Genomic DNA, 19,123 nt, shown 5'->3' on the forward strand with positions numbered 1-19,123 from the left:
TTCTTGTAGTGAGGGGCCCAAAACTGAACACAGTATTCGAGGTGCGGCCTCACCAGTGCCGAGGACAGGGGCACGATCACTTCCCTACTCCTGCTGGCCACACTATTTCTGATACAGGCCAGGATGCCATTGGCCTTCTTGGCCACCTGGGCACACTGCCGGCTCATGTTCAGAATGAATGAATGAATGTTCAGAATGAATGTTCAGAATGTTCAGAATGAATGAAATGAATGAAGGCAAGAAAGAAGGAAGACTTAAAAGAGACAGTGTGGCATTTAGCTAGACAAAATTGACACTAGTCATGTTAATAGTTGGTGCTCTGAAATATGACACTCTTTAATGCCTTCTGGAAAGACAGAATTATTGAAATTCCTTCTGATGCAGAACAGGTTCAAGCCTAGGAAAACAAACACCTTCTGGTGGTTTTATTAAAACTAGTCCCATATGAGTGGTTTTCAATTGCTGAGGCTGTTTCACTCGCAAGAAGAGTTTGGGTAATTTAGTCAGATGGCATCCAAACTAAAAAGTCTGTTCAAAACGCGTAATTTCGCTGTCAAATACACAGTGATGATACAAGCTGTGTTTGCAAACTTGCAACAATTTGAGATAATCCCCGAGGAGAAGGTGTGAGGGCACGTAGCTTTCCCCAGCAGAAGAGAGAAAACAAAGACACATGGGAAAGGTCACATGGACACTGCAGTACTCCAGCAGTTTGAAGAGCTATTTTTGTGTGAGTTCCACAGTTTGGATCTTACCAGTCCAAAAAGCTTTACTGCCTACTTGGTTTTGCTTTTATTGTAAATCAGTGTTTCCCTCCCACAAGTTTTCCCTCTTGAAAATACTTACATTTCTTTCTTTTCCTTAAAATACAGCTAATATTTTTAAAACTCTTTTCAGCATTCCTGTTGCAAAAATAAGTCAAGTTTTCTAGCTGTTGCCTTCTTTTAAATATAGGTTTAATTACAATCTCTTAAGTGATCAAAAGCTAGAACCTCTCAATAGAAACACAGAGATATTTATATTAATGTCAAAACCATTTGTCTGCAGCTCATAGACATGCAAAGTTCTAGTGGACTTGTCTTTTTCTGGGAGACACACTGGTATAATGTACTATTCTGTAAGAACCCATTCCAACCGCTAGATGTGGTATCATAAAAAAGAAAATAAGACAAAAACAAACCCAAAAGAGGACGTTAAATTGCCAAGTCAAGAACTCAGAAATAAAGAATGACCGGATCTTAGGTTGCATGTGAAATCTAGTTCTGTGCCCCCATAATGATAATTTTTGGGTTCATGTACTGTTTCCACAGGACCTTTATCTGTTCTGTGTTTAGGTTTATCAATACCCATTGAATGGATAGATTCATGGGTATGCATGAATCTTTATTTTGCATTTCTCATTTATTGTAAAATATCCAAACTGTGCACTGAATACTAAATTATTATTTTCCTCCTGGGATCCCTCTAGGATGCTAATCACCGGATTAATGAGCTGTTTCACAAACAATAAATAGCTTATCTTAAGAGCTCCCGGCAGTAACCTCTTCTTATGGATAAAATTGAGGCACAACACTATCAAAAGTGTGCACTACACCTTCGAGATGAGCTGTCTTGATTTTTTCCACTCTTACCTGTTTAAAGCATGCAGGATTTTCAGAATCCAGTGCCCACTGGCTTTGTTTAATCTCAAAGTGTTCTGAATTCTTATAAATTGGGCTACAGGTTTCTGAAACTGGGTACTGGGTGTAAGAATTAGCAGTCAAAGACCCAACAATTGGATACCTTATTTCTGGTAACACTTCTCCCATTTCTAGTGATTGCTCACAATCTGAACATGACAGTATCATTGGGGTAACATTTGTTACACAGGTGCATCCTATGCTGAAGGATGGATCTCCCCTACTCCTTAATTATTAGAGTTACCAGTTCCTGTTACAACAAGAGGCAGGATTTACACCATCTTAATTGTGTGTGTAGTTGTGGGCCTGGCTTATGTTGCCAACACTAATGCAAAATGGTTTGTTTGAATTCTCTCTTCTCCTGCTACTTATTTTAAAATTCAAGTCTCCAAATTCTGGGACTTAAGGTAAGCTTAAAGATCCTATGTTTCTAATCTCCGTATCCCATACAACACTTAAAGAACGATCACTCTATCTCTGTAAACCATCTCTTCTCTGAGCTTTACTAGCCCTTCAGGACAAGTTAATTCTCCTGCCTTTACTGGGTGTTCGGGGATATAAGAATTTCTCTTGGGTCTGAAATAGTTCAGAAGCAGTCTAGAGGATTCTGTGGCATTTCTATTGCAATCTCAAAAGATCTCAGGCAGGGTGTTAAGGAACTCTATTCTTAAACAGAGTTCCACCTATGGCAGCTAAATCACTTTGCAACACATTTTGCTGCAGAGCTGGTAGCGTTTCCCTGGCATGCTGACAGCTCCGTATTATTATTTACTAGGAAATCTATTGCACAGAACATAAAGAAGGTATTTTGTTACTTGCCTTCATGCCATTTTGTTTAAAGACCAAGTGAATAGAGTTCTGCTCACACTCCCTGCAGCTTCAAATTATATTGTATACTTACCTTTGGCACTATCAGAGTGGGTACATAGTTACCCTGGAAAAATGTGACTAAGTCCTATTCCCACAAAATTACTTACCTATACCACCTCATTAATGTGATGGGTCAAGTTATCTTTAGATCAAAGGTGCTTAATTATTTGTTTGCAAAATACTTCATGGCCCTCTGCTGAAACTGGTTTATGAAAGGACAAGAAAGTGGGATTAGAATTCCAGAAGCAGTTTTTCACATCAAGTCTCTTTAAAAATGAAAATACTGGGTGAATACATGGAGGGGAAGCAGGACTGAGCAGTATGTTCTTTACATCTCACATATGTTGCAAACTGGCACGCAAAGCAACAGGAAGCCTGGTCAGGTGCTGTACGTCCCTGGGACGGTGATTTTTAACAGGACTGAACGCTTTCCCTTTAAGTTCTGTTAGAAATTCTTTTCTGTGCAGGACACAAATCGTGCACTTACTGGTCTCATCTGTGGTCCAGGATCACAAAATAAACCACCGTCAGTGATGACTATCAAAATACAAACTTGTCTTCAGTGTTCAGGCAACCACTGGCCGCTAGCTTCTTTAATCTGAACACATAATCATACCACCATTAGACCCCAGGCAGTCCTTGCAACCCAGACCCTAACGTGACAGCATGCTCTACCCAGAGGACATACCACAGGTACAATACGATGGCCACACTGTTTAATGCAGCACTTGAAAAAACGCAGTGGAATGGCCTTTTAAAATTTGGTAGGGGAAATGGTAAGTCTACATTTAGGAAAGATTGCAGATGTGACTGAATTCTACCAAAGCGACTCAAGCTAACAAAACAGTTCAAAACTATTTGCACTCTAAGGAATGTACTTGATCTGAAACAGCAATGAAGTCTGTCTGTGAACAGGGATGGCGCACTACCTATTATAAAGCTTATTTTCTACAGGAAAAAAAGAAAACCATTATGAAATCCTACTGCTTCCAGGATCTTATTTTCGGACTAAAACCCCTACAAAATGGTTCTTACAAGCTTCCTGATATGCCATCTCTTGTTTTTAGAACTTTTACTTAATGAAATTTATTCAAATTGATTCCATTAATAGAATAGCTGATTGCAGTGTTGAATGAACCTGTTTGTAGTACCTGGCAGTCAATCTCAAAGCTTTTCAAAAAATCTCCAGAGAAATTCAACAAGCATTAAGAAATACCACGGGGTATATGCAGAAATAAAATGGGCTCAGATTAAAATGCTGAGTGCATCTGAATTTCAAACAAGGCAATAAATACGTAATTTTGTCAAAAACCAGGGGAAACACAAAGCTTAACAGATTTCACTACAAAACCAAAGAACAATATTAATGCTCCCCCTCAAACCCAAATGATTAAAAGGTTGCTGCATGCAGATGAGAATAAAGTGAATAACGAAATTGTGAAGCAGGAAAATGTATTTAGAAAGGCTGGTTGTACTGTATTTTACATGCCAGCCACTGACTAGTATATATTATCTCCAAGAGGCAACTGCACAGCTATTGGTTAACTTTTGATAGCTATTTGTTAACTTGTGATACAACAGCATTTCATTAAAATAATTAGTTATTTCTGGTCAAAGCTGTAGAACGCTCTTGCATGTATCTCCAGAAGCTCAATGGCTAGGACACTTGTTTAGGAAGTAAGAGATTCATCTCCCAACCCTTAATTGTATCTTGTTAAGCACAGAGGTTCAATACTCAGATCACGCATCCCATTAATACTCCAAATGTTCTTGGACACCACTGGCCACTAGAAGATACTTCACATTATACACTCATGCTAAATGGGGAAAAGCGGATTGTGTGTACTTCTTCCTCTCTTCCATGTGTAGAATTCTGGAATGCTAATTGGAAAATGAGAACAGTAGACTGCTTTTAAGCATCCTAACACCAATAAAACACAATGACATTGAAGTCATCCTTAGCACAAGCTAATTAAAAAAAAAAAGTTTGATTTCCATGCATTTAAAATGAAGGTTCATTGAAATTCCAGTCTTGCCCCCTCACTGGTCCTTGATTTATTCAGGACGCAGTTTCAATCTTCTCTTTCTCTACTCCCTTTTTAGAAATGTGCCTTTGTAGATAAGGTTATGTCCTTTACTAGATCTAACTATTAACAAATTGTGAATCCATATAGAGGTAAAATACATTTTTTAATGCAATAAGGCAGAAGCAAACTTCAGAATGAAGGCTATCCATATCAGGCATCTTGTATCAGCTTTGACTGAAATGACCAGATCAAATTTAATCAGTGCCCAAACCCAGAACTAGACTGAGCTCGCACGGTAAGAGTTCACAAACTTAATCTATTAGATCATGCTGTCTTTCAGCCTTTTGGGGGTAAGTCACAGGGCAAAATTTTCAAAAGTGAGCATTTGAGGTGGAGGTCTCTTGATATGGTTTTGCATGTGAGACAAGCTATGAGCGATTCACCTTGAAAAGAAGCTAGCTCTTGGTAGCCAAAAATGCAGTCCACTCTATGAAAAGCATCCCTAACTGCATCTCATTTTAATGAAATTACATAAGGGAAGTAATGGAAGAGTAAATCTCTGAGAATCTGTACTTTTTGTTTTGACAAAAATAAATTCTCCCTTTTTATTAACAAAGGAAAAAATCAAGTACTTTGCTTCAACCTCACATTCATGTTTACCCATTCATAAAACGTTTATTGCCTTGCCTGTTGATAATACTCATTACTTAATAGCTTTTAGTCTAAACTCCTGTGCACTTCTATATTCTGTCAAGTCAAATGAAATAACATTCTGGTGAACTGCTATCAGCAAAGGGGAATTATAAATGACAGTAAATTGTGCGTTTTTATGGTTTTGATGTTAAGGCTGAGGAAAAATAATTATCTTACCATGGACTATGTAATTCCTAGCTGTTAATTGATTTCCTTTGTGCAATCTGCATGTCTGTTTTCTTAATCATGAACTGTTAACCACCAATCTCTTTTCACTTCTCCTTTCCCTACTGAAATGAGTAGGTAGTTCACAAAAAAAAGGGAGAAAGCAAAGATTAAAGGTTGGTGAACATCAGATATGCTAAACTTGAGACAGACTTGCAAGGAGCTAGCCATTAATCTTTTCAAGAGTTCACGAGAAACAGAACAGTATATATTGGGGGGGTGCTTTTGCTGCCATGTAAAAGAAAATTATGGTAAAAGCTTTGCAATTGAAAAGCTATCCAAGCCTAAACAAAACTGTTACTGCAGCACAATATCCCTTGTGTATGGGATAACTCTGCAGACTGTGTTTATGAAAATATTAGGCTGAGCCATTCAATTACCTCTGACACAATTCCTCCTTCAGTTATGATATACTGTGATAATCAAAATCACTTGCCCCCATTCCTCAACTTGCACTTCAAAAATTAGTTACGGCGCCTGTGTCTAGACACAGACTATTCACCTACAGCGCACTATTTTAATCCACTAGTATGGTTGAAAAGTCCTACCCTACCCTCCAAATATAACTCATTCATTCACTTCAGGTATCAAGAGATTCCATTGACCTTGGTGAAATCATTTTAATTGATTTATTCATGTGTACACAAAACAAACCTACTCAATTATTCTATGCAAAAACAGTCAGCTTCCAGATCATTGCATTTTTATGTATTTATTCACCAATTTAGGTAATTCTTTGATGTACTGTAGCACTACAGGCTACAGTAGTGCTAGAGGGTTATATAAATCTATCTTGGTGAACTCACCAACCGTTTAAAAGGGGAAAAAATGAAAAAATAAAAAGGCATAGAAATTTGAGAAGGGCTTAGAAGAACATTGTGAGAACAAGGTAAGGATCTTCTCCCACAAGTGAGTGGCACTTACAGGTAAGTGACATCTTTTTGTCTGTCCCCAGGATATTCATTGGTTCCCTATTTGGTCACATGGTGACCTTTTCTTTATATTTTACTATCACCTCTTGCATTGAGGTTATCTTTCTACTTATTCATGAAACTAAGTCTGTCAGGCTTGCTTCCCTGCTTGCTTATACTAGGACAAACCACGGTAACTGTTGAAATAAGTCAAGTCATTCTAGTGCACAACTGAAGGAGGAACGGAGGGCCTAAACTTTTTATCATGTATAAGCCTTTATCACATACAAGACCTTGCCAGGTACCTTTACCTTGAAAAAAAAGGTGTAATGGCCTTCAAATACAGCAGCTAAGGACCATGAGCTTAGGGAGATGGCTGGGCACTTGGGCTTCTGCACTCGGTCAAGTGAATTTGTCAGAGTGCAACCCTTGGGAACTTTATGCTGGCTGTCTTTCTTGAGGAATTATTCTGGTTTGTCACCTACAGTGCAAGTTTTGATACACTACTTAAATGGGGGTGGATGGTTTAGAAAGTTGATATAGGATGGAGGCACCTGTATGCTCTAAGTTGCTTTGAAAGCTGCTAGTAACTGCTCTTAGCTGAAGGTATGCCCGAGAACAGGACCTAACTCTATCTAACTGGGTATTATGCACCTCTCTAGCACTGGTGCTCTTACAGTACACGAACTTATTGGATATTACTCCAAATGGTCATTTGTCTGAACCAACATGGCTGTTCTTTACTAGGATATTGGTGTTTATGTGATAAATTGCAATGTTGATGATGCCCCAAGGACCATGAAAGCAACTTAAGAAAATGGAGGGCTTGGATTTAGAAGAAAAACCTCACCATGGTTTGGGTTCTGCTGCCCTTAATCTGAAAAGTGTGGTGTGATTTATTCCAGTTCTAGGGGATTCCAACCAAAGTCAAGATGGCAATGGGTACACAAGCAGGAACTTGTTGGGAACCCTAAATCCTGTGAGTACTGGACAATATTAGATTGTTCAGCCCAGAAGAAATATGTGATATTTCTTTAATCCTGGGCCAGTAGAGAATATGAGCTACTTGGTAGAGAGGGCATATAGGATGCTATTGCTAAACCTTGTTATGGAGAAATTGCGATTTAGATAACACTTTGCCTCCTCTTGGATTTAGGTAATTAGCTTCTAGTAAGACATCTCAGTTTTATTTCCCTTAAATCCAACAGCTATTTAACTTCTGTGTGTGGGAAAGCATAACTACTTTGTGCAGTTTTGCATGGCTAATTTTCATTTGCAACAAAATAAAAACTGGGCTGAACTTTTAAATATTTAATTACTTCTAGTTCTCTCCACTCTGACTGTTTACAAATGTATGAATGCATCTTTTTTAAATTGTCTTGCGGTCTATCTTTGGATGTCTTGTGGACCACAGGCTGAGGAATATTCATCTAAATATCTGCAGAGCATGCCAGGGTGACTTCAGAAAGTTTCACTCAGTTTTTTGGTAATATTGCTAGGCTTCCGTTTCCACTGGAATGATAAAAAAGCAACAGAACAGAACCCTCTACTGGTGAACTTCTTTTCTTGCCTTCTAATTACTTCGTAACACATGCTTGCAGTTATGGAAATATGGCGATTAAGTGAACAATAGAATATTTAACCAAATCTTTAATTTAACCTTTTCCTTGCTCATGGTAGAACAGAAACAGCAGAGTCCAAACCGTCCAAATGAGTGCAAGGCAAATGACTATCAGTTAAGCTTCAGCAAGTACAGACCTTCTGGAATGACAACACAGAGCTTTGCAGTGTTTGCAGATGTGCCCAAACTAGCTGGTTCTACAAACTAGCTTGTTCAAACCTGACTGGGACATAAGTCTTGTAGCACAGTGCTGACTATTGCCATGTGAGGGTTGCTGGTACCCAGCTGGTTAGTCTAATGTTTGCTTGCTTAGGTCTACCTGAGCTGCAGTCACACCACTGCACTGTGGAGTATCTCAAATCCCTATCGCCTTCCCATGGGTATCTTGTCTTCCCCACTGGTAGCAGTAGCTTCTCCCTAGCAGAAACCCGTAGAAACTAAGCGAAGGGGCAAAGCCCTGCTGCCCAGGGAAAGGCTTCTGCTTGTCCAAGGTGCACTTCTGCTCTGAAAGTGTGGTGAAGCACAGAGAGAAGCAAAGGCATTGTGGTTGCAAGATGCAACTCCTTCCCTTAATGGCAAATCTACTTTCGCTTTTATGCCCCAGGTAATGGACAACATGTGTAACCACTGCACTTCCCTCAGCTGTAGAAGTCAGAACAGTTCCATTTACCTACAGTGGGGCTATACTCGTTTGTATTTTCTCTTCTTTCTAGCTTATGCTGCTTACAAGGTATATTCAGAAGCAGTCTGCTCTCCTAAAACAGTCTGTAGTATCTGTATTTAGGGTTAAGGGGAGAAAGTGCAGTTGGTCACTATGTTAAATGTCACAATAAAAATGTTTTATTATAGGAAAAAAAAGTGGAAATTAAGATTTGTGGACCCTCATTCAATAGATGCCAGTTGGATCACAGCACTTGCAGTTTTTCATGTCTGGCAGTGTTTGTTTGGGTCTAGGAATAAGAGAGCAGCTGTAATATGGAATATAATGGCTTAGAGCTGGGTGAATTGGCAGAGTTCAAGTTTGTGCAGCTCTCCTGGCAACTTGGCAATTCTAGAAACACTTAATTCACCCAAACCAATTTTTCTTTAATGGAAAAGAAAACTTAGCTAACAGTGCTGAAAGAAATAGGACTTTCAGTCTGATCTTAGTGTCACTAAAGCAGAGTACACAATAAAGCAAAGCAATATAATTTCACAAATAAGGTGGAACTGTGCAGGGTAAAAACAATTGTTTGGTGTCCAGAGACTTCATATGAATTGAGGAAGGGGTGGAGAAGTAACTCTGGAGAATGGACTGTGCACAGTAATATCAGCAGACATGATGACTCTTCTTAAATTAAATAGCTTTGTACAATTAATCTACTCTGATTCACTGGCATAGTCCTCCAAGCAAACTTTTCCTTTCTCCAAAGCAGTAGTTTTTCTCAAATATCCGGTTGCTTGCACTATTACATAAAAGCATGGCAAAACTATTTGTTCTAAATACAGTGGCTTTATTTTTTTTTACCAATTGAATTTGAAAAAGTGCATGTGGACTAGTGCTAATTAAGATTGTGTGGGTATCTTATCCTAATGTGAGAGGGACTACGAGTTTCCATAACACCCTGATCTGGTCATAATTAATCATGACAAGGATCCTGTTGAGCTGAAAGTGATTAGTTCCAGCCTAATTAAAGGTCACTGCTGGCTACAGTTTTGGGCTTCATCAGATAGATCATGTTATCTTATTTTTTAGGTGCAGACAGAAAATAATTAAAGATGACGCAAAAGCATGAAGCATCTACACATCTTCCAAATCAGTAACATAAAGAAGTGTAAAAATATTACTTACACCAAAGATCTGAACTTATTTCAGGGAACTAACTAGTGTCAAAACAACTCCTCTGAGAGGAAAAGAGATGAGAAAACTATTTTTAGAGATGTAGTGAAGTTAACTAAGAATAGTATCATCCTACCATGGTGCAGAGGAGATAATTATGCTACATAAATGAAGTCTCTCTCCTGGTAGTAATGCCAGATGTTGTATGCCCTCAACGTTGTTGCAGCCTTGTCAGCCACCCAGGCAGCACATTTTGGCAGACCATGTAGGCATTTTCTGACTGATATGAGGTTAGGAAACATAGTGTGTTTGGAAGATAATGGAAAAGGCAAGCTAATGTGGAAGACTGTCTTGTCTCCATCTCCTCGTTTGCCCACCTAGCTTCCTGGCGCTGCCATGATCTCTCCTGTAATTCCCCAATCCTCCCCAAGGCCTGACATTGTGTAGTGGGGTTAGAGGATCTTCAGTATTATTTTAGCAAATGACACGTATCACTAGAGGGGGCACCTTGTAGAGATCTGCAACAGCCTCTGTGCTCTCACAGTCATCCTCCTCCTCCAGTTCCCACTGTGCTTGCCGATGCTTCTCTAACAGCTCATGGTAAGCCTAAAAGAAACACAACAGGTATATTTAAATAGCTGAAAAAGTTTTGATAGCTTCTTGTGATCCTCTCCTTCCCTTCCCTGATCCTCTTCCCATGTACCATTGCAATAGTAAGTGTTTATCTGGAACCATGACTCAGAGGGAAATGAAACTTGCCTTACAACCTTAATATCCAGTCTTGAGCATGAAACTCCATAGCCTCAGCAATCTGGGGTTAAATAATATGTACCTAATACTGGAAAACATGTGAAATGATCTGATTTGCAACCTGCTTTCCTGTGTATGAATATCACTTCATCATAGCCACTACTATGAGGTGCAGAACAGCCACCAGACACCTTAGTTACAGCTGTATCACACTGTATAGGGCTTTTGCACTGGGGTTGGTCGTCATGTCCCATGGTACTGTCAGATGGCACTCAGCCTAAAAGGCTGATCTATGACTTGGTCCTGATTTGGTCCTTGGTCACAGATTTAAGAGGGATGCAATTTTTTTCTTCAAGCCAGGACTGTGATGTGTTGGCAGGCCCACGTGCTGTAATGGAGGACTGAATTTCACAAAGAACATCTCATTCTATAGACTAATGAGTGGTCTTACACATAAATATTCCATATTTTGATTTAAACTGCCAAGTGTCCTCTTACATTCCCGTGGTAAATATGGCTTTCTTCGTTAGGTATGTCAATAGGGCTCTTCTCAAGAGCACAAAAGTGTTCATAAACTCTTCATGTACAGGTCATTCTTGTTGAGGTAGACTTTAAAATTCACACATCATGAAATCGTAGTTTACCACAGAATTTGACAAGTTAATTACTGTAACTTGTATGTCCACCGGGAGTAAGGCTGAGCAAGACTGGGTTACTGTAACTGCCACTTTTTGGCTTGTGTGCTTCACTTGATCATTCCTGTATTCTCTGCCAGTAAAAAACACAATGAAAATGCTCCTTTTCCAGTGGAAACAGAGATGAAGGAGACATAATGATACAGGGACTAACCTTTACTATCTAGGTCATTCTGTCATAAAAAAAAAAAATCAGAGCTACAGCAACTAAATCATTACCATCCAACTTGTGTTCCGAAGAAACTAATGTAAGAAAGTTAATTGAAAAATCCACCTTCTTAATTGGCAACCACTTAAAATTCAGCAGAAAGGTCAGTTACTGCTGAGGCTGCTACCATGGTGGTGCAAGCCCTTTGATGAGGTGGAGGGGGGAAGGCAGAGGAGAAAAGTGCATTTGATGGGTACCACTCTGGGCTCATGGTGAGCTGTGAAACCATGAAACAGGTTTAAAACAGCTCCTCAATGCTGAGGGGATTGTTTGCACAAAATAATTACTGGACTATATAAGCCAAATCATGGGAGCTGCAGATATTTTTTTTTTTTTCTTATTCTTCAAAGAGTCTCTGGACTCAAGACCCCATCTGTTCTGGGACAAAGGACTCCCTCCACTGTGGCAGCAGAAATGCTTAAATTTCTGACTAGTTTTATTATTTGCACACAGGCATTTCATAATATTGTGACTCAGTTGTGTTCTGTCCTGCAGCATGAAGTGCAAGTTGCCCATTCCTGCTCAGTCTGTCATAAGCAGATTGTTAGTCTACAGTTCAACTAAGCATATTTGTTAGTTTTCTAAGGTGTACAGAATAGAGCATCTCTTGCACAAAGCTGTGTGGCTCTAATTTTGTGGGGGTGAGGTCTTAATACAAAATTTCTAAGCTTTGTTTAACGAAGTTGGGATGTGTCCAAGAGTTTTGAATGATGTGTATAAGGAAAACACATGCACAAGTGCTCAATGGCTACAAAAATGTGTGAAAGAATTATTTGTGTCAAGTTATGAAACACCAAAGAAGTAAAATGTGCTCTACTGTTTTAAAGTGCCTGAAACCTTATGTTTTGAAGTGAGGTGTTGCCAGACAGGTGTTGCATACAAGAACAGTAACTGCATTATCCAATTCATACAATATAATTAAAGAACTTGGCCCTGAAGTACAAAATTGCAGTGTTGAGATCAATAAATTTTGAGTTTGCTACAGCTGGAATCTGGGTCTTCTCATACAGTAATTTATTGAAGTTATTAGATTTCACCAAAAGTTTAATGCTGCTGGATGTAACCATTTTAACCTTAAATTATTTCTTTTCATGAAAATTGAGGATTGATTTTTTTATTTCTTAATAACTTGGGTCTGTAGTTCTCAGCAGTTATAGGAGTTTTGCAGCTCTCAGCATTTACAGCTGAGAACTCTGATTTCATATACACATTCTGAACAATAACAATAGAGCTCTATAGAAAATATGGCCAAGAAAACATTACACTGGCCATTGTATACCATATTAAACTATCTATTGCAAACCTTCTCTAAGGTATCCTGCCAGCGATCATGAGTTTTCCCTCTGCTTATGTGAAATTTGATAGTCTTTTGAGTAACCTCACCTCATAGAAAAGCAATTAGATCAGTGCAGTCTGTTTTTTCCTGTAATGCAGGCCAGATACTTTCCTCCCGAGATTTCCTATATTGAACCAAACACATAGTATCTAAGTAAAAGATGTTTTCGACCGAACATGCAATCTAGCATTAACACCCTTTGGCATTTTGTTCCAATGTGACAAGACCAACACTGGAGGAAAAGTCTCTAGGCAAGCCTAGGCAATAGGGAGTCTGACCCTATCCTACCTGTGCTCCTGTACCAATTCTCAGGATGACCCAAAAATCCCAATTTTATGGAATTGGGAGAAATCTGCGATATATTTAGTCTTAAAAACTAATGGAACAGTGAAAATAAGCTTTTACGTGCTCACCTTAAGAAAATTATGAACATCTTCAATATGAAAAGTTTTACTGAGGAGACTCCCTTGTTCAGCCTTCTGTCTGTGTTTGAACTCTTCTCTCTTCTTTGCACGGCACTCCAGTCGTTTCAAGATCAGGTCTTTACTTTGCTGGATACATTCTGGAACATAAACCACTGATGATCAGATACCACAACTCCACAGGGAGAAAGTAGCATCTGCTACTGTCACACAACACAAGCTCACAGAAATCTGCTAGTGAGTGAAACAGGCAAGTAATTACCATGCAGGACTTCAAATTTGATTCTTACCTTGACAGTATTTTTAGATGTGAACTTTTGGGTTGTTACATGGCACTTAAATCTATCAGGTTTTTGGATCACTACCATCCTCACCCTCCCTTTCACTGCTGCTGCTGCTGCTTATGCAAAGGCAGTGAGTTAGTTCAAGAAACAGATTCCCACCTGCAGCACCCCAAATCTCCCCCTCCTGCTTTGGGAAGGTCCAGAAGTGGCTCATTACCTAAATGATATGCAAATGCTGCTGCAAGGACAGTAACATATGGCGGGGAGAAAAGGTCTAGAGCAGTGCTAGTTCAGATTAACTTGAACTGGCATGCAGCCATACCAGGCTTCCAAAATGACTCATCCAGGAACCTGCAGTAAAAGTGGTCAAGGTCCCTCTGATTTTGTGTTGGTACCGTGAAATATTTGGGACCGAGTTCTTCCCCTCTTTGCCCCCCCTACAGCTCCAAGTGATTTATAAATTCATGACTCTACCTGGACCCTGTGCTGCAGAGTGGAACTGGTGCTTTCAATATTCTGCCACTCATTGACAGTCTCATTGACTGTCCACCTAAGAAAAACTTTATTCGTTTCCCCCACTCACCCTGCCCCAGACCAGTACTTCACTCCTCACACAGGCAGCTAAAAGGAAATGCAAAAGAATAGTCATCTGTGGCTGCTGTTCTGCCACCCCATCAAGCTGCTTTAACTATGAGGAATTATTTTGTGGAGAAAATAAAGGAGTACAGTACTGTAGCACTGAGCACGTTACTTATTCTCCATGCTTATTTATCGTGCTTATCCACAGGCTGATGATGCACTGACAAAACAATTGAAAGTGCACTGAAAGTACAGGAAAGCCTGTAATAAAAATGTCATCTGAACAAATGTACCAACTGTTGTTTTTAAACACTACTTGATTCTTTACTACTTCCTTGTTTGTTTCCTAGGAGCACAGTCTTGCTGGCTTTGTGTTCTGCTTGTGAATTTTAAGTACAGTTTAACATATATTTAGGAGCTTATAGGCAAGGTCAACATAGACTCACATGTGAAAATGCTGTACTCCAGATTTTTTTTTTTTTTTTAAGCACATTTCATTTCTATCTAAAACCAGGAGGTTGATAATGCCCTTCTGCACAGGCTGTACTAACTATAATATATAGCTATATATAACTATAAACACCTACTTTGCATAAAAATCAAGGCCTTGACAGAGTTATTTTTGCTTTGGAACAAGAGAAACTTGACAAAAAGGGGGAAAAAACACCCACAGATGTACGTTTATGCTTAAGGAATGTTAGTGGCTGAACCTATGCAAAGACTTTGAACTAGGCATGCCAGTTTTATGAGCAAACATCCATGAAATAATCTGTATCATGATATACATGAATTCTTGCGTATCAGCAAACTGTTCACATGGTTAATTGATGTTTTTAAAGTAGAGCAAGTCCGGAGCATGGGAATTCCAATCACCTTCTACGATGAAATGACTGGCTCGGTAGATGAGGGGAGAGCAGTGGATATTGTCTACCTTGAATTCAGCAAGGTTTTTGACACAGACTCCTGTCAGATCCTCATAGAGAAGAGGACGAAGTATAGGCTGCATGAGCAGACAGTGAGACGGACTGAAAACTTGCGCAAAGTTCACGTGAAAGCGAGTAATGAGTGGTGTACCCCAGGGGTCAATACTGGGTCCAGTCCTGCTCAGTACCTTCATTAATGACCTGGATGATGCAGCAGGGTGCACCTTCAGCAAGTTTGCAGAAGTCACAAAAATGGGAGGAGCGGCTGATACACCAGAGGGTCATGCTGCCATCCATAGGGCCCTTAACAAGCTGGAGAAATGGGCTGACACAAATCTCATGAAGTTCAACAACAGGAAGTGCAAAGTCCTGCACCTGCGGAGGAAAGACCCCAGGTACCAGTACATGCTGGGGGCCACCCAGCTGGAAAGCAGCGTGGCAGGAAAGGACCTGGGGGTCCTGGTGGACACCAGGTTGAACATGAGCCAGCAATGTGACCTTGCAGCAAAGAAGGGTAATGGTATCCTGGGCTGCATTAGACAAAGCATTGCCAGCAGGTGGAGGGAGGTGATCCTTCCCCTCTACTCAGCACTGGTGAGGCCACACCTGGAGTACTGTGTCCAGTTCTGGGCTCCCCAGTACAAGAGACATGGACAGACTGGAGAGAGTCCAACGAAAGGCCATGAAAATGGAACTGGAATGATGGACTGGAACATCTCTCCTATGAGGAAAAGCTGAGGGAGCTGGGGCTGTTCAGCCTGGAGAAGAGAAGGCTCAGGGGGAGTTGTGGAGTGTCCATCCTTGGAGATACTCAAAAGCCATCTGGACATGGTCCTGGGCAACTGGCTGTAGGTGACCCTGCATGAGCAGAGGTTCCTTCCAACCTCCATTCTGTGATTCTGTGAATCGCTAACCGTGAGATATGGCACAATTTATGGACACGAAGCCTGAAAGTGAATGAGCAGCGCTGCAGCAAGAATATACTGCAAAAAGACTACATTCATTTTGACTATTCAGTTCACTGAACTCTAACCCTAATGCCGTTTTGCTAGGACAATTTTCTTTAAATATGCCCACAAGTAGCAGAAATGGTTCTGGAAAATGTGTGAGAGTAAAATACTTCTGTTTTCGTTTTGGCTGAATGTGTACTATAATTTTCCATGAGTGCTGATGGAAAGCACTGAGCCCTTGATATAGCATCTATCAGAGAAGTTGGGGGTATGTTTCTCAACATGTTGGGCATTATGTAACATGCAAAGTAACACAGGGAGAACCTTAAATCAGTGGGTCAGTCAGCTTAGACTTTGTTATAATTGTGTACTTTACAGATAGGCAATGTGAAGGGCTGTAAGAGGAAGAGGAAAAGACTTAAATGTAAAGTATTTTAGTCTGACATAATAAAAGAGAGGTTTATCTGAAGATCATAAGCCTTAAAATTATCTTTTCACAAGAGTGATAGCACAACCATGTTTTGTGTATCTTCTGGCTCCACATGCTAGCAGGAGATCATAACACAGTATTCTGCACATATACAGCTATTACTGTCCCTAATGTTAGCCAGTATCACCAACAATGTCAAGTACGTGAACAGTAAATGGAGAAATCTCACAAATACTTGTAACAAGTGTGACTCTTCTTCAATCTTCAAATTAATGAAATAAGGCATAGGTTATGTGAACCGTAGAGTAAGTTCATAGCAATGCCTGGAACAAGACCTAAAAGGCTTAAAGCCAAAGTTCCCATTCTAAGCATCCACCCTTCACAATAATAGCGTTCTTGGCCAATTCATCAATACCTTTTTAAAACAGAGGGGTATAGGGCTGAAGCCATAACTTTTTTACTATTTAATACAATAATGACAACTCATACCCATATTTGTTAAGTCATGAGCTCCTGTCTAAGTACTCACCATTACTGAAATGTGCCAGCTGTTCCCAGAAGGCCTTGTGGAGATCCGTTAAAAGTTCTTCCTTTTGTCGGACTGAGAGATTATTCTTTACAGTTAAATGGTCCAGAATATTTGATACAATATTTAATCTACACTTGCACTCTTCTGGTATATAGGACTTCAGCGAATCAATCATTTTTACCATAAGCTCCCAGTTGAATAACCTTTCCTGAATGTCCTAAAACAAACATTAAAAAGTCCTGTTTAGAAACCAAGAATGGGTCTTTGGTTGTGCTTGTCCTTTCATCGAATTATTCATTCCCAAGCTACATAGAAAACCGAGGAGGCTTCTCAAGACCATATGAATAACAATCTTCATGTACTTAAATACTTCTGAAAATCTTGACCGGTGTAGGATAGCAGTGGGTTTATTGCATGTTCAGTTGCAAAAGCTAATCAAAAACTATTGGTGTTTTTCATTATTTGTAGCTGTCAAGAAGACATTAAGGCAGGAAAAGACAACAACAAGCTTGCAGAACAAACTTAAATACTCAAGAGGGAAAGATGGACAGAAGGGCAACAGGGAAGCCCTGGACCTCTTTTCAAGATACTATATGGCACACCAGTATGGGCCTTCATTTTGAAATGAGGACACATACCTGATTTTGATACTGCTGGGATTCCTTCAAGTATGTGGTCAGCTGGAGTTCAGTAAACATACTAAAAATTAGTATAATTGTCTATGGTCTAGCAGCTTTCATTGCACTATGAGAGAAGCAGCCCAGGATTACAGTAGGGAGCAAGATTTCCTGGGTGAAACCAGAGAGATGTTAAGGGTTTTCAATTCCAGTTAAAGTCATTGGACACACAGAATCACCCTCAAACTTAGATTAGGATTTCTCAGTCAAAGTGGAATAAATACTTTGAAAGAAAAAGAAATGTCCTAATGCCCAGGGTAATGATTCTCCTTCATCATTAGATCTAGTGCTCTTGCTCCTGGCTCACTGGATGCATTAATGTCACTTTTTCCTAACAAGACTGCCTAAATGGTATTTTGAGAATTAGAACTCAAGTGCAGAGAGTTCACCCTCCTGTGAGTCTTCATAAACTGCAATGAAGTTGAGCTCTTTGCAACAAAGCTGAAACAGACAACTGGAGTAAGCAGCCTACATCATTCCTGAGGCAGGACTGACAGACCCTGTACACTTGCATCATTCTTTGTGTTCAGATTGTCTAAAACTCTCTCAACTTTTACTTCTTTTTGTACTTTACCATTGCTTGCAAATCTTGAGATTCACTTAGTAAGCCTTCTACGGCAATCATCTTCTTGGTCAGATCCATCATTATCTTTGTTGCTTTGGCACTTGAGCATTTTGATTGGTCCAAAAAAGCCTGTTGGGCTTTGTCAGTCTGCTTCCAGAAAGCTTCCATCTGTGGAATATGAATCAAAAAACAATCCATGTTCCCTCATTAATCATCTAGTATTTCATTACAGTGAGAGGCATATGAGTCTACTAAGATACAAGTCACTGAGACTACAGACAGCTTTCAGTATTAGCTACAGTGAACATTTTGCAAAGCTAAAGAGCCTATTTACTATATGATGATACACATGTTGGTGGCACATAAGCAGTAGATCAATCCTGACCTTTTTAAATGTAGCCATTCTGTGTAACTCACTAAGAATTTGTTGTTAGTTCTCCACATACTGCATCTGTAAAAGCCTATTATGTTATTAGTATTAATAGGAAAACTAAAAAAGATAACAAATTGCAGCCCTTTTTTCTGGGAAGTTTATTTAGCTGTAGGAGCAGGCATTCCAGTCAAACAAGATTTCTGCTAAAAAAGGAAAACTGAAAATTGTCACTGTTTTTCACCATCAAAGCCCTTCATAGCCGCATGCTACATAAGCACTTTATTAACTGCGCTGGAATTAAGTACTTTATGCAGTATCAGCCCAGTGTATGTGCCCATTCTGTATCTGTGAGTTTTGAAAAAAACTGTGACTATGGCATCTGTGAGCATGGCAAAAAGACCCTTTATGTTACTGAGGGAAGAGTGGATTAGTTCAAGGTCCTGATCTATACGAATCTGCATACAGGGAAATCATTTCAATATGGATGAAAAGCATCTGCTGGCGTAAGAGTGACAGACCCACTGAAGGATGACTGCTGCTGGTGAATAACTGCCTCA

At 39.7% G+C, this 19,123-nt stretch overlaps 1 protein-coding gene across 1 annotated transcript in view; it reads right to left on the bottom strand.

Annotated features, from left to right (window-relative positions):
• The window catches only part of EVC (EvC ciliary complex subunit 1), a 56,831-nt gene that overhangs the window by 22,908 nt on the left and 14,800 nt on the right, over window positions 1-19,123 (bottom strand). Inside the window, exons 9-12 of the mRNA XM_009273772.2 lie at window positions 18,203-18,361; window positions 16,952-17,168; window positions 13,248-13,396; window positions 10,353-10,451 (exon numbers count right to left, since the gene is read on the bottom strand). Coding sequence (XP_009272047.1) covers window positions 10,353-10,451; window positions 13,248-13,396; window positions 16,952-17,168; window positions 18,203-18,361 — 624 coding nt within the window. The remainder of the gene's footprint in view (window positions 1-10,352; window positions 10,452-13,247; window positions 13,397-16,951; window positions 17,169-18,202; window positions 18,362-19,123) is intronic.

This window comes from Aptenodytes forsteri, unplaced genomic scaffold, assembly GCF_000699145.1.
Source record: "Aptenodytes forsteri isolate BGI_AS27 unplaced genomic scaffold, ASM69914v1 Scaffold111, whole genome shotgun sequence".
NCBI lineage: Eukaryota > Metazoa > Chordata > Aves > Sphenisciformes > Spheniscidae > Aptenodytes > Aptenodytes forsteri.